The 12,738-nt window shown below is 38.8% G+C and overlaps 1 protein-coding gene across 1 annotated transcript; it reads left to right on the top strand.

The window, feature by feature from the left end:
* Positions 1–913: 913 nt before the first annotated feature.
* LOC127371294 (transmembrane protein 233-like) lies at positions 914–3,823 on the top strand. The gene is made up of 3 exons (XM_051414015.1): positions 914–1,367; positions 1,855–1,989; positions 3,218–3,823. The coding sequence occupies exons 1-3, from the start codon at positions 1,182–1,184 to the stop codon at positions 3,227–3,229; spliced, it is 333 nt and encodes a 110-aa protein (XP_051269975.1). The 5' UTR covers positions 914–1,181; the 3' UTR covers positions 3,230–3,823.
* Positions 3,824–12,738: the final 8,915 nt, after the last annotated feature.

The following is a 12,738-nucleotide window of genomic DNA, read 5'->3' as shown; positions in this document are numbered from 1 at the left end:
GTAATATCAGGGGCCTGGTGTGAAGCCGTTTCTCTCTTCCTTATGTAAATGAATGCAACTGAAAGCCCCACTGTGTAGGATTTGAACATTTCTAATTTTTTGGCAACTCCTAGTGGAAGAATCAAGAAAGCCACCCCTCCCCAGGCAGATTTAACCTGGAGATAAACAGCCTTCACTCCAAATGTAAAAAGCAAGGCCTTTATTTCCAATGGAGAGAGCAGCTGCTGTAAACTGAACTTAGACCTCACACACTTTGAACACAGGTACAATAGGATTCTGGCAGTGACAAGTTAATTGGACTTAAGATAATTGTGTACATCTCTGAATTCCCAGAGTTACAACTACACTCGGATCATGGCAGGACTCAGTCAGGGCAAAAAATATCAGCAAGGTTGACCTGACCCTTTGTGGCCCCTTTGCCATTTGTATTAGCTTTTATCATGGCCAATATGCCTCTGATACCTCTGCCTCTAAGACCGGGGAAGTGGCCATTATTTGACTTTACACCTGCCCTGACTTTGTCCATATCACTGGCATATACGGTAAATCTTTGAGATTCAGAAAAATGTATTGTTGTCTCTGGTTTTGTCATGAGAGATGTGTCACATCAAACCACATGTTAATCCATATGCCAGGTTTAAAGAGTGAACAGCTACAATGACATTAAACATACTCTGAATGAAGAGGGAGATGAGTTTTTTCATTTGTTTTAAACTAAACTGTGACAGCTGCAGTCAAACAAGAAGAGAGAGGTGCATGGTACAGCACAATCCTGGTGTACGGTAAATGGTGTACTGTGTTAACAACATTCTAACACGTTACACAGCACTTAACTTTCAACAGGGATCATTTCCATGTATCAGCATGTTGTGTGTTTCTATGAGGTGCCAGTAAACAGAGTCTGATCCCTCACACAGGGCAGTGTCCTGGATGGAGGCCAGCAGGGTTAGTGATCCTGTCCCTCCTCTCTCCTGCTCCTTCTATTCCCACAATCTTCATTTCTTTTTTCCAGCTTTGAAAGAGGACTACCAACATACAACATATCAGGCTTTTCAACTTCTGGTTTCTAGTTAAAAGTGAGAATTCAACTCTTCATGTTGACTATCAGGTTCTGCTTATTTGTAACTTTTAATCCTTTCTAATTTGGGTGTTTTCACCCCCTGACTGTGCTGCGAGGTACAATGGCTCTTGGAGTTCTTAATTCGCAAGTGAAAAGTTCCCTGAGTGGGAGCGTATGTTTTGACTGTGGTTCTATGGAGGAACAGGAACCGCCACCTCCACTCCGTAGCTACCTTTGTTTGACGATTTTCACCTGCTTTTGTCCTGCATACCCTGTCAACATTGTGGCCCTGGTCTTCTCTATCATGGTGAGCATGGACTGAGCATGGCATGTATGTACATATAATCGCATTTGCAGATGTACTACTACACCATTAAGATAAGAAGAAGAGAAGAGAGAAAGAAACATGTTCTCTCTGTGGGGTGTTTAATGTGTTTCAGTTACACAGCGTTCTGACATGTTGTGTTGTGAGTCAACATGTTGGACACTAAAGATGTAACCCAGTCACACACACCTGTTCTGCCTGTCAAACAAACCCACTTGGTCTTCCATGTTGGAAAATGAAATGAAAATGTTGCAACATGTGATATAAACTTTCTAACTTCTCACCAGACTGCTAATCCGTCTGCTTAGTGTTGCTTTACCAACATAAAGAATACAGTTAAACCAGGTCAGATGATCAGTATTTGACGACCTGGCATACGAAATGAGACTCAACACTCAACTGTCTTTCTCTAGAATGACTGATCTCACTTAAAATCCTCAAATGACAGGGTTTTATGTCCTATTCTCAGTCAAGGAACAGCTATTACCATGGTGACTATGATGGGTCGTGGCGGCTGGGCAGGAACGCTCTCTATGTTGCTGTTGCCTCCATCATCATCGGCCTTCTCGTCATCGCTATCACCTGCATCGTTCATTTTACCACTGTAAGACACACATCGAGGGCTGGGCGATATTCTGTGGCCATTACTATGTGGTTATCTATAAATGGCCTCTAAATTGGATGTTCAGAAAATGTACCATATCATAATACATCACTACTGTGATATAAAATTACATTAAATGGGATAGAAGATTCTATCTATACACATACTACACACCTAATCCAAGGTGTCATTTATGGTGGGTTTGAAAATCACAATGTAATGGTGAAATCAATCTGATACCTTCTACATACCTGTACATTTATTGTGAAAAAAAGACCATAATCAAAAGTATTATTTGCCTGTTCCAACTCTGTTCAAGGGATATTGTATGTTTAATTATAAAGACTCCACAATTTCCCTTTGCGGTGCAAAGCTATGGAGCACCATAGCTGTTACAAATAAAAACTTATATATACATTATATATATATATATATATATATATATATATATATATATATATATATATATATATATATATACATATGTTGAATTATAGACACTTTAATTTCATAATGCCATTTTTCAAAAATTTCATGTAACATTTTATGTCAGTGATGTTGTGAACAGTCCTTTCACCTTTCAGCCAACCAGTGCCTCTGCCTCTTGGGCAAGCTCAACAACAGCTACCAGATTAAGCCTGTTATTTTTGAATCAACTATCACTGCTGCTGTATATAATAAACACAGTCACAGTAACCAAACCTTTAGTTTTTAAGCCTTAATATGGTTGATCATCCTACCTAGCTGGCTAACAAACAAGGCCAGCGTGGACTATCACTCAGCATCAACGTGAAGAGTTTGTGTTAGCATTAATATTGTGAAAACAAGAGATGTAATAACAACTCATAATAATGAGTTGGGTACAACAATTTCTTAAATTATTTCACAAATTATTGTTTCATTTATACACAAATCTCTTTTGATATGACCCTTTATTTCGTAATGACTCATTTATTTATTTAATATTGATCACTTTGGGGTTCCATATAAAGCCAGGCAGTATAATTGCATCAAATCTGCCAGTGTGACACATGATGCAGCACAGTAATGGAAGAGACTGTGGTAGAAAACAGTATAAAATAGCATATGAAATCTGTATGATACTGTGTATTATTATACAAGACAAAATATCTAAATCATTCTGTAAAAGTAAACAGCTACATGAAATCTAAAAGATGTTCCTTAATGTGAGAGTCCTTTGTTTAATGTACCTCTGTTTGTGTTCCAGATTGATTTTTAGTGCTGTGGAAGTGGAGAGAGGGAGAGAAGAGAAATAAGACACTTGAACAGACGACCGATGTCGGATGGGCTCAGGTGGTTGGTTCATAATGTACCATCTGCCTGTAAAAAGACTCCACTCATGTTTACTTTGTCACTTCTCCTCATGTCTACTGCTCTTTATATGGACAATCAAGGACTATTACATCTGGTGAATGTGTACATTTCAGTGTTAATGTTGATCATGCTTTCAATTAAAAAGGCAGCTTTCTACAAACGTGTATAGGGAATCCATGGTTTAAAGCACACATTTGTTAAGCTGTGACCCCAATATATTTTCACTATTGTGTTTTTCTCAAAATGTTGCTAGCACTACAAAGATGATAATAATCAGTCTTTATGCATAACAATACCAAAGTCTGTTAACAAGAGGACTTGATAAATGATCTTGCAAAAACAATAATAACACTTTATTTCTTAATACTCTGATGTTCTTAAGCTTTATTAGAAATATTTAGTAATGCCTTTGATATCTTGTGTTACAACATTTATATTCATTATTATTATCATAATGTGTCTGTCATTGGTCATAATAATAAAATAATTTTTATGTACAGTGCAACTTTTTCATCTACAACAACAGAGAACATACAATATTTTGATAACTCTTCATTAATTTGTTCTATGATTCCTGTTTTACTGTAAAAGGGAACCTCAACTGATTTTACATATGAATATCAGTTTACTTGTTGCAACAAGTGCTGCTCAGGCTGTAAAAACTGTTCTATGAACTGTATAATATCATCTGTGGCCCTGAATGAAGCTTTTTAAAGTGATACTACATAACCTTTAAAAGAGGAAATGACAGATAAAAAGAATGACAATCTTAAATCCTGCTATCCTTAGATTACATCGTTTGAGACTTTAGTTGCACTGAGAAGTGTGTCAGTTATAGTTCAGCAACTGCAAGTAAAACCTGGAGGAACTCACTGTTGACCTGCATACAAACAAATATATTCCAGGTTCACGCAAGAGAAGTTTTAATCTGTAGCCCTCGAGCTGTTCTTAAAAGAATCATAACTTAACATTGAAGAATGCCAGTCAGGGGTATTCCTGCTACAGCCATACGTGGCCTGGTAAGACCAGTAGCATATGGTGGCTAATGTTAACCGATGTTGGCAACCTTTGGTAGGATATTAGTATATTAGAGTTATTTCACTTCTTTGTTATTCTTCACCACTTGTGCTACTGTTACAATGAGTTTTAGCATTTAACCTCATCCCTTAAAGGACCAGTGTGTATGATTAAGTGGCATCTAGCAGATCACAACCAACTGAATACCACTCGCCTTCCAAGTGTGTAGGAAAAACTATAGTGGTCACGGATCTTGTGAAAGACCCTGGCTGTGTTTGAACTCACATCCTAACGTACTATTCATACTAAGTATGACGTCAAATTGAGTATGTAGTGCGTTTACTGCACATACTCAACTGCCCCACAATGCATTGCGTCTCTTCTGACTGGTTAATGATTATCTGGATTGTGAATATCTGCAGTTTTACAAAGATTGATGGAGTGGTCAAACTTTTAAAATTGACAGTTACAGAAGAACCAGCGATGGTAGCTAACCAACCACAAACAATAGCCTTTGGTGCCCCTCTCTCCCCCTTTTTTTACGTTAATTTGCCTGAAAATAATACATTAAGCTATTTTAATGGTAGCTTGCACAGTAATTAGTCTGGAGTAGTCAGACATATCTCCACAGCGCTGTGTCGGAGCTTGCTGTGATCAATACAGCCATGTGATACAGAGAAGATGTATGTTTGAATATATTCCAGTGTGAACAGTCAGCATACATACAGTGTTTGGTTTGTCCGCTTTGGGCTACTGTAGAAACATTGCAATTCAACATGGCTCCATAGACCTGCTCCTTTTGTTATAAAAACGACTAATTTTAAGGTAACAAAAACATGATTCTTATTTTCAGGTGATACACTAATGAGAACATACCTATGAATACTATAGTCCATTTCTGCCAGTAGATCCTTCTAAATGTGACACACTGGACCTTTAAAGGAAAAAAAACAGTAAAATCAGTAGGTTTATCTCAAAATTGGCTATTTGGCTCGTGACTCATACTTGCGATCGACAATCAGAGTATCTTGGCCTTTGCTGCTTCAGTTTTTATCGTTCTTTTTCAAATCTGTCTCTGAAACTAAATTGTTGAAGTGCTCCTTTAACAACGTACTAAACACAAGTTCTCTCAGATTCTTGGAAACGTCCTTATGACAGAATTAGGCTATCCCTGCTGTCTTGTTATCTGACTAGTGCCACATTGTTTCTCCCCTCTTTTTCATCTTTTAATTATGTTTAAAATGAGTATTCAATGCACATTTAGAATGATTTACAAAAACAGAAAAAACTGATTTCCCTCCCCAGCCTAGCTCACTTAGACACCTTCCTGAACCTTAAACTACAACTTGCCTTGCTGGGAAATTTTCCTGAGGTTTGATATGTCATCGTATATCCCCCAACTAATTATAGAACATTTCCCCTCCTCACTGCAGGTTGCCCAGCATGTCACATGGTCAAGCAAACTGACCCTGTTGCAAGGTAACTGAAACAGAAACTGTCAAGTGTCATAAATGTGGGAGGAAATAAAGTGATGATTCAGATGGGTTCAAGATGGAGGGTCCTGATCCCGTGTGCTCATTTTAGTCTCATCTCAGCTTTCATTGTTGCTATTCAACAGCACTTTCAGACTGTTTTCATGCATGCATTGTCACAGCTCTCCACAGTGAAACAATGACCTTTGTGTAGATTACACATACATGCCATACACAAAACAAAAGAGTACTGTGTACGTTTCCCTTAAAACAGTCTTCTGTATGCAGGGGTAATTCAAAGCAGTGCCTCTGATGTAATAGGCCAGTTTCAGCAGTTATTCTATTGCGCTTGGACAAATTGGTTTTGACAGTAATCTTGTGCTATTATCTCCCATTACTTGCAGAAGAAATGCAGCATGTTTGTAGTGCCACCTCTTTGATGTCACACCAAAGCAAATGTCGAGAGAACAAGATGAAAAATAAAAGAGTGCAGGGATTAGGTGACTTGAAAGCACTTAGTAAGATTATCTAGGGATCAAGGTAGACTTTGTGACAGGAAACTGATTACCTTACTGTGTAATGAAGCTCCTTTGTACTGAAAACTCACACAAACATAAATTAATGGATATAGTCTTCATTCAATTTTTCATACTACATTAAAAAGAGATGCTGATTTCCAGCTTCATGAGGCAGCTGCTTTTTTCTTGTGCCAGAATAATGAATTATACTCTTTTTATTATATTCAGCTCACATTCACAGCATCGACTCACCTGAAGCTGTGTTGTTGTGTTGCTAGCTGCACTATAGCCAATATATATGGAGAGTCACTCCATGACTCACATGAAGTGCTCATAAATAGGCCACTTAAACCAGCTGCTTCCATTAGCACCAGATAGAGCCTCCATGCCTACATATCCCATGACACATTCCTCCCAGGGAGCAGCAGTTTGATCCAGTTTGAATAAATGAAAGAGGATAACTGTGGGAAGGATGCACAGCAGGCAGGGAAACATAAACATGCATTCAGCTACCTGAAGCCCATGAAACTAAAGGTCCCCAAGGAGTTTTGTATACTGACAACGTATTTTATTTCATCACATTTATTTTTAAAACACCTATTTAGTCTCCGTTTTAAAATTGCATGAATTGGTCACTTTGGTGCAACTGAACTAGCCATGGACACTGACATTTTATTTATTATGTATTAGAATATATATTAAAATTGCTATAGTAAATGTGTTAGCTGATACAGAGCAACATAAGCATTCATTTGGAGTCCACCTGACAAAGTCTCCTTTTAGTTCTGTCTTTGGTCTCCACCATTTCCTGAGATAAATATGAAGCTCTTTTTGTAGCAAAACGCTCCGCTATGTTCTCCGGCTATCACCGTCTGTCTGCTGTTGGGTGCTGGGCAGGTGGCACATAGTGTGTTTTAGAGCTTTTCACTGCTTGCATCTGGAAACGGTGCTGATGAGAGCTGTGAGAGTAAACCAAAACAGTAAAGTGGCCCAAAACAATAAGCTAAAAGATGCTAAACCGGACCATACAATTGAGGGGAACTGCAGAGTTGGGTGATAATAGTCTAGGAGAAAACTCACTCCTGATACTATTTGTTGTTGTTGCACTGGGTCAGTGAATGTCTTTGACGGTTGTCTGACAAACTGTCATCATGTGTTTGCAGCTGTCTGCTGCTGATACTCTTTTCACTCTGTTCATAAATGTCTTAACACATAGTTTGACACCCACGTCTGTATGGATATTGCTTATGTCAACCATATCTTTATCCACTTCAAGAGGTGCCCACTACTGATTGTTATAGATGCTAATAGCAGTTTATCTGGATGGTTGTCAAGAGAGATCTGATTGTCGTGTTATATTATGTAAAGAAATCTCATTAGAATTGGTGTGCTATGCTCATGAAAGGGTGCTATAAAAATATTTTTTTTGTCCTCATCACATATTCTTGATATTAATTTAGGGAAATTTTAACTCAAGCCCTGAATCAATCTTTTTCTTTTGCTAAAATTGAGGTTTATACACAGAAAATGGGACACTGTCCAAAGACAGTGAGGCACAGACGCCCTGAGATGTCAACGGTGTTAAAAGAAAAAAAGAGTTCCAAAAGTCAAAACCTTGATCTCAACATATTTTTGGTTTGTTACTATTTCCAACATGGCACAGGATTAAATACAAGAGAAGCTGTTTTTTGTGCTTATTCCAGGTTGTCTTTCAGTGGCAGCTATGTGTGAGATTTTATAGTGATTATAGAATTTACTGCGATTCTAATAAGGACCATGCACTACTGAGCATACACTGAGAAACCAGCCAGTGATAAATTGCAGCCAGCAAGATTTTCTCTCACTAATTAATAGATAAATCATTAATAATGGAAATTAATGTAGAAATTACTTGAGAACTAAGTTATATATTCGGTGTGTTTTGCATTCAAATGAGAAATCAGATGCACTGTTGCTTTCTAAAACAATCCGTTCACCCTATTGTAGTCACAGTCTATATTTAGAAATCAGTCTATCACAAAGAGTAACATGTAAGAAGCGTCCTACAATTCATCCTCGGTATGACAGAAATGACCTTTGAAAACACACAAACTGGGTCATGACTGTGGCTCACGCACATTAAAATAGCATGGATAATATATGTTGTAGTGGATACAGTCATCACTCAAATAATGTCTATTAATATTTAGTGTATGGGGATGTATCATGTGCTATTTATTACGATGTGAGAAAAGCTATAGTAAATTACTGTGTACTGGACATGCCAACATCAACACACTCCTGCTACATCATCAACTACAATCTGAAAACAGATTTTTTTTTTTTTCTTGTTAATTAAATTTTTCAGCTCCATTCTGAAACGTTATGCTTATCAACTTCACGTGTGTGGGTGTGTTTCAGCTGGAGGAGCCGTTCCAAGCAGACTGATATCTGCAGTGGTGTGTGGTGTGCTAGGGGAGATTACAAACACTGCAAAGTAGAGACAACCAGGCTTATCTGTGGGAAGTAAAGGAGGATGAGAGATGAATGGAAAATAACTGTTTTATTAATCGACACTTGTTCTTTAAAGACCTGCAGTAAGATGTGCTCATTGAAGGTTTGTGTTTACAAATTAGGCAAAACCTAAATTTATAGAACATATCTAAAACTCTATACACATGAAATAGTCAAGACTGGAAATTATATTTTAGGGGGCTTTTACTTAAGAATTCATAAACACATAAAAATTAGAGCCAGTAAATTTAGATATTTATATTCTCAAATAAAAGTCATATTACTTGAATATTCCACTAAATAAATAGTTTAGACACAGCAATCACAAATCCAACCTCACACCAAAAAATGGCTACACACATATTTGTGATGTGAGAAACATGCAGGTCGATAGTTTCTCCATGTTCTCATTTAAATTGTACTTGCAGCTGCTGAAGTGAGTAACACACCTCTTGAAGCAGCTACAGTCTGAAATTATGTAATTTAAGGACAGCAGGATTTAAGATTGTCAATCATTATGTGAAAAGAGAACATTTTGCATCAGATTTAAATTCATAGTGAATCACTTGATGTGTCTGGAAACCTTTATCTTCAAAAAGTCTTTGTCTACTCATAAAAAAACCTAGTCTTTGCAAACTAGAGTTTCAGCGTCTGTAAATTTGGCAGCCAGCTAAGTGCAAAGAAAGGTTTCCCTCCCACATACTTTCGGTTCTATTTTCAATGATTTTAATAATCATTCCACAGGTGCATGGAATTTAGATTTATGGCAACCAGATGCCAGATGAAAGAGTTAGAAGTCTTATTTTCTGCTGTTACAGGTGTGTGTATAGCTCGGATGTTCTTGGCCTTCTTCCGTTTTTCCTTCTGGGAAGACCTTCTAACAAGAATATGAAGAATATGTGTATCTGCCATCACGTTTCAGGAGCTAACAGAGAGTTACAGTGTGTCCTTCCCACACACAGCCAAGGTGCCACTCTGTTTTGCATAGGCCTCTCTCTCTCTCTCTCTCTCAAAGTAATAACTGACTTTGATCCTGAATTCTGACATTTTGAGATGTGTTTGTGTGTGTTTGTGATGGAGAGAGAGAGCGAGAGAGAGAGAGAGAAAGAGAGAGAGAGAGAGAGCGAGATCAACATATAGCTTAAGCTGTCTCATTTAGTCTGAATTCTGCTCTAGTGCTACCACATGTAGCCCATGTGTGTGTTTTTGGTATGACATTAAGCAGTTTGATCATTAATGACAGCTTATAATAATAGTGTGAAACCTGATTAATAACTTTGAGATGGGAATTCGGGAATCCCGCTGGAAACATGCAGATTCTTGATTTTTCCTGTTAGTCTTCAAAGTTGTTCTCCAAAGTCAATTCAAAGTTACAGCCTGGCTCTGTCTACAATAACCAGTAATATTATTTCTGGCCTGTAGAGGGGCCTCAAGCAAAATGTTCCATGATCCTGCCTTCCAGTAAGTTAAACACTTAACACATATGGGTTTAAATGAGCAGATTGTATGTTCGTGGCTTTGAGTGACGTCATTTAGAAAGTAGAACAGAAGTTAAAACAAAATCAAACCCACAAATATAACACCTAGAGGAAGCTCTTTCTATAGAGAGTCTGAAGACACAAGGAGGAAGGAGGTTGCTTGTTCTTCCAGGTTGTATTAACACATTTACATTACAACAATAATAAATTCATAAACTGATAAGAAAAGGAGAGATTCTTTAACGTCTTAGAGTAACACGGTAGTACAACTCTGTTCAGCTGCCTCCCTTTGCAATTGAGAGTTTGCAAAATAATTGTTTGTGTGAGTGAGAAACTGCATATATAGCGACACACTGTAGCTTAAAATGTTAATAACTTATTGGAATAAAGTCTGATTGTTTCAACAAACCTTATTCAATTTAAAAATGAATGAAGATTTTATGTCAGTCTCTCAGTTGGTGCAATGCATTAAATTATATAAACATAACAGTTTGCTGGTTGCTCTTCAGTATTTAGTTTTCTCTCTGTCACATTTCTGTCATCCACAGTAAACGGTCAAGTTAGGTTCTTCCTTATTTTCCTACATCAGTAATCCTATTGTTTTGCACAGATGTCTGCGCTTCGGTTTAAGGTTATGAACTGACTTTTAATTGACATAAAAAAAATCTTTGGCTCTCTCCTTCTTGCACAGCAGCCAGATGTAGGTCTGGGGCCTTACACAGAGCACATACTGTTGTGTCATTTTTTTCCCCCTCCAAAAAAAAGAAAAAAATCAAAAAGATGTCGGAGCAACTTGAGCAAAATACCATCCCATGAGAGAGATCATTGTGACTGACAAAGAAGGGGCGTACATCTACCACAGAAACCTCTGTTGCAAACAATCCACAGTTTTATATCTGCAGCAGAACATGATCTCCTAGTGGAGCCGCTTTGTGTGGGTATACTATACATTCCTTCAATGCTGCAGAGCTAATTGTTTAACTCTCTGCTTTGTCAGCCACTTTTCTGTCTTGAAGACATCTCTCTGCTGAAATCATATTGTAAGCAGTTCATATAACAGTGTAGCTTGCGGGAAACCCTGACATGGTGATAATGCTTTCGCTCACTCAGATTTGAAACAGGCCTTTATAATTGGAGTATTGATCAGGGAGGCTGAAGGGTAGGATTTTGTAACGACAAATGTTTAAACATGCAATCTAGTTTATTTTCCAATTTGTGAGCTTGCATTAATGCCAATTCGTTAACATCTAAAAGCTCATATAACATGATAAACAGTACTCCCCCCCCAACCCCCTGTGGGTTTCAGGACTATCCAGTCATGGAGCATTATGAAACCCTAGAGGGTGCATCACTAGCAAAACCAAAGGAGTCGGGATGGGGCTGGAGAAACAGGAGCAAGTGAGGATGGGAGAACAGACAAGAAAAAGTTCACATTTTGGAAACTGTATAAACTTGCTTTGTACTCTGTGTACCATTAGTAAGAAATACAAATCCCCCTGACTGAACCTTAATTTGGGTTCCTCTCATTGTAGCTGAGTGCGCCTGCCTCTGTTCCCAGCGCATAACAGCTGAAATAATTTGTTTTGGCCATACTCTGCACCGGGATGCAAGGCGGAAGTCATTGTTTTTGTCTGACAGGCGGCTTTGCTTGTTCTCCGTAACAACCTCCACATCCCTCTCACCCCCCCACCCCTCATCCCCCCACCCTGTCTGCAGCAGCAGCAGCCCTGTGTAATTACAGCCAACCCGTTCCCCTCTCCCCTACGCTTGATATCACTGCTGACATCCACTAGCACAGCCCCTCCTCTCTTTCTCTCTCTCTCTCTGTTTCTCTCTGCTGTTGGAGAGCTCGCTCAAAAGCAAGTGTGCAGTCCTGCCTTGTCTTCATTTGTGTGCGTGGTGCAGCGGGGCAGATGGATAAGGAAAAGAAGAAGAGGGGGAGACAGAGGCAGAGATGAGAGGGGGGGGGGAGAGTGTGGCAGACAGCTGAGGAGGAAACTGTTATCCATACAACAGAGAACGGAAGATGACTGAATTATACAGTGGGATATTTATTCAGAAGACCAACTGTTGGCTGTGGGGTAAGTGAGCAACTAGTACACATCTAAGACTTTGCTCTGGCATGTGACAGCACATAAAACCCAAGTCTTAGCATCTTGGTGAGCTGAAGTTATGATGTTTCCCCTACAAAGATGACATAATTAGACACTGAATAACGCTGCGATGCACAAAGGAGATCTCCAGTATCGACTGCTGCGTACTCTCAGGAGAAGTTCTGAATTGTTTGTGATGAGCAACAACCCTCCTTAATGCCCCTGGGAGCGGAAAAAAGGGAGGCTCCTCTCCTCCTGAGGGTTGAAGGCTGCACCAAAGCCAGATCGAACGCTCTGTGACTCAAATCCACCTGTCACACTCCGTGGGCTGCCGGGTTTCTTA

The sequence above is a fragment of the Dicentrarchus labrax genome, unplaced genomic scaffold (genome assembly GCF_905237075.1).
Source record: "Dicentrarchus labrax unplaced genomic scaffold, dlabrax2021, whole genome shotgun sequence".
NCBI lineage: Eukaryota > Metazoa > Chordata > Actinopteri > Moronidae > Dicentrarchus > Dicentrarchus labrax.
Note: the sequence above shows the minus strand (reverse complement) of the source record. Positions and strands in the feature narration are given on the sequence as shown.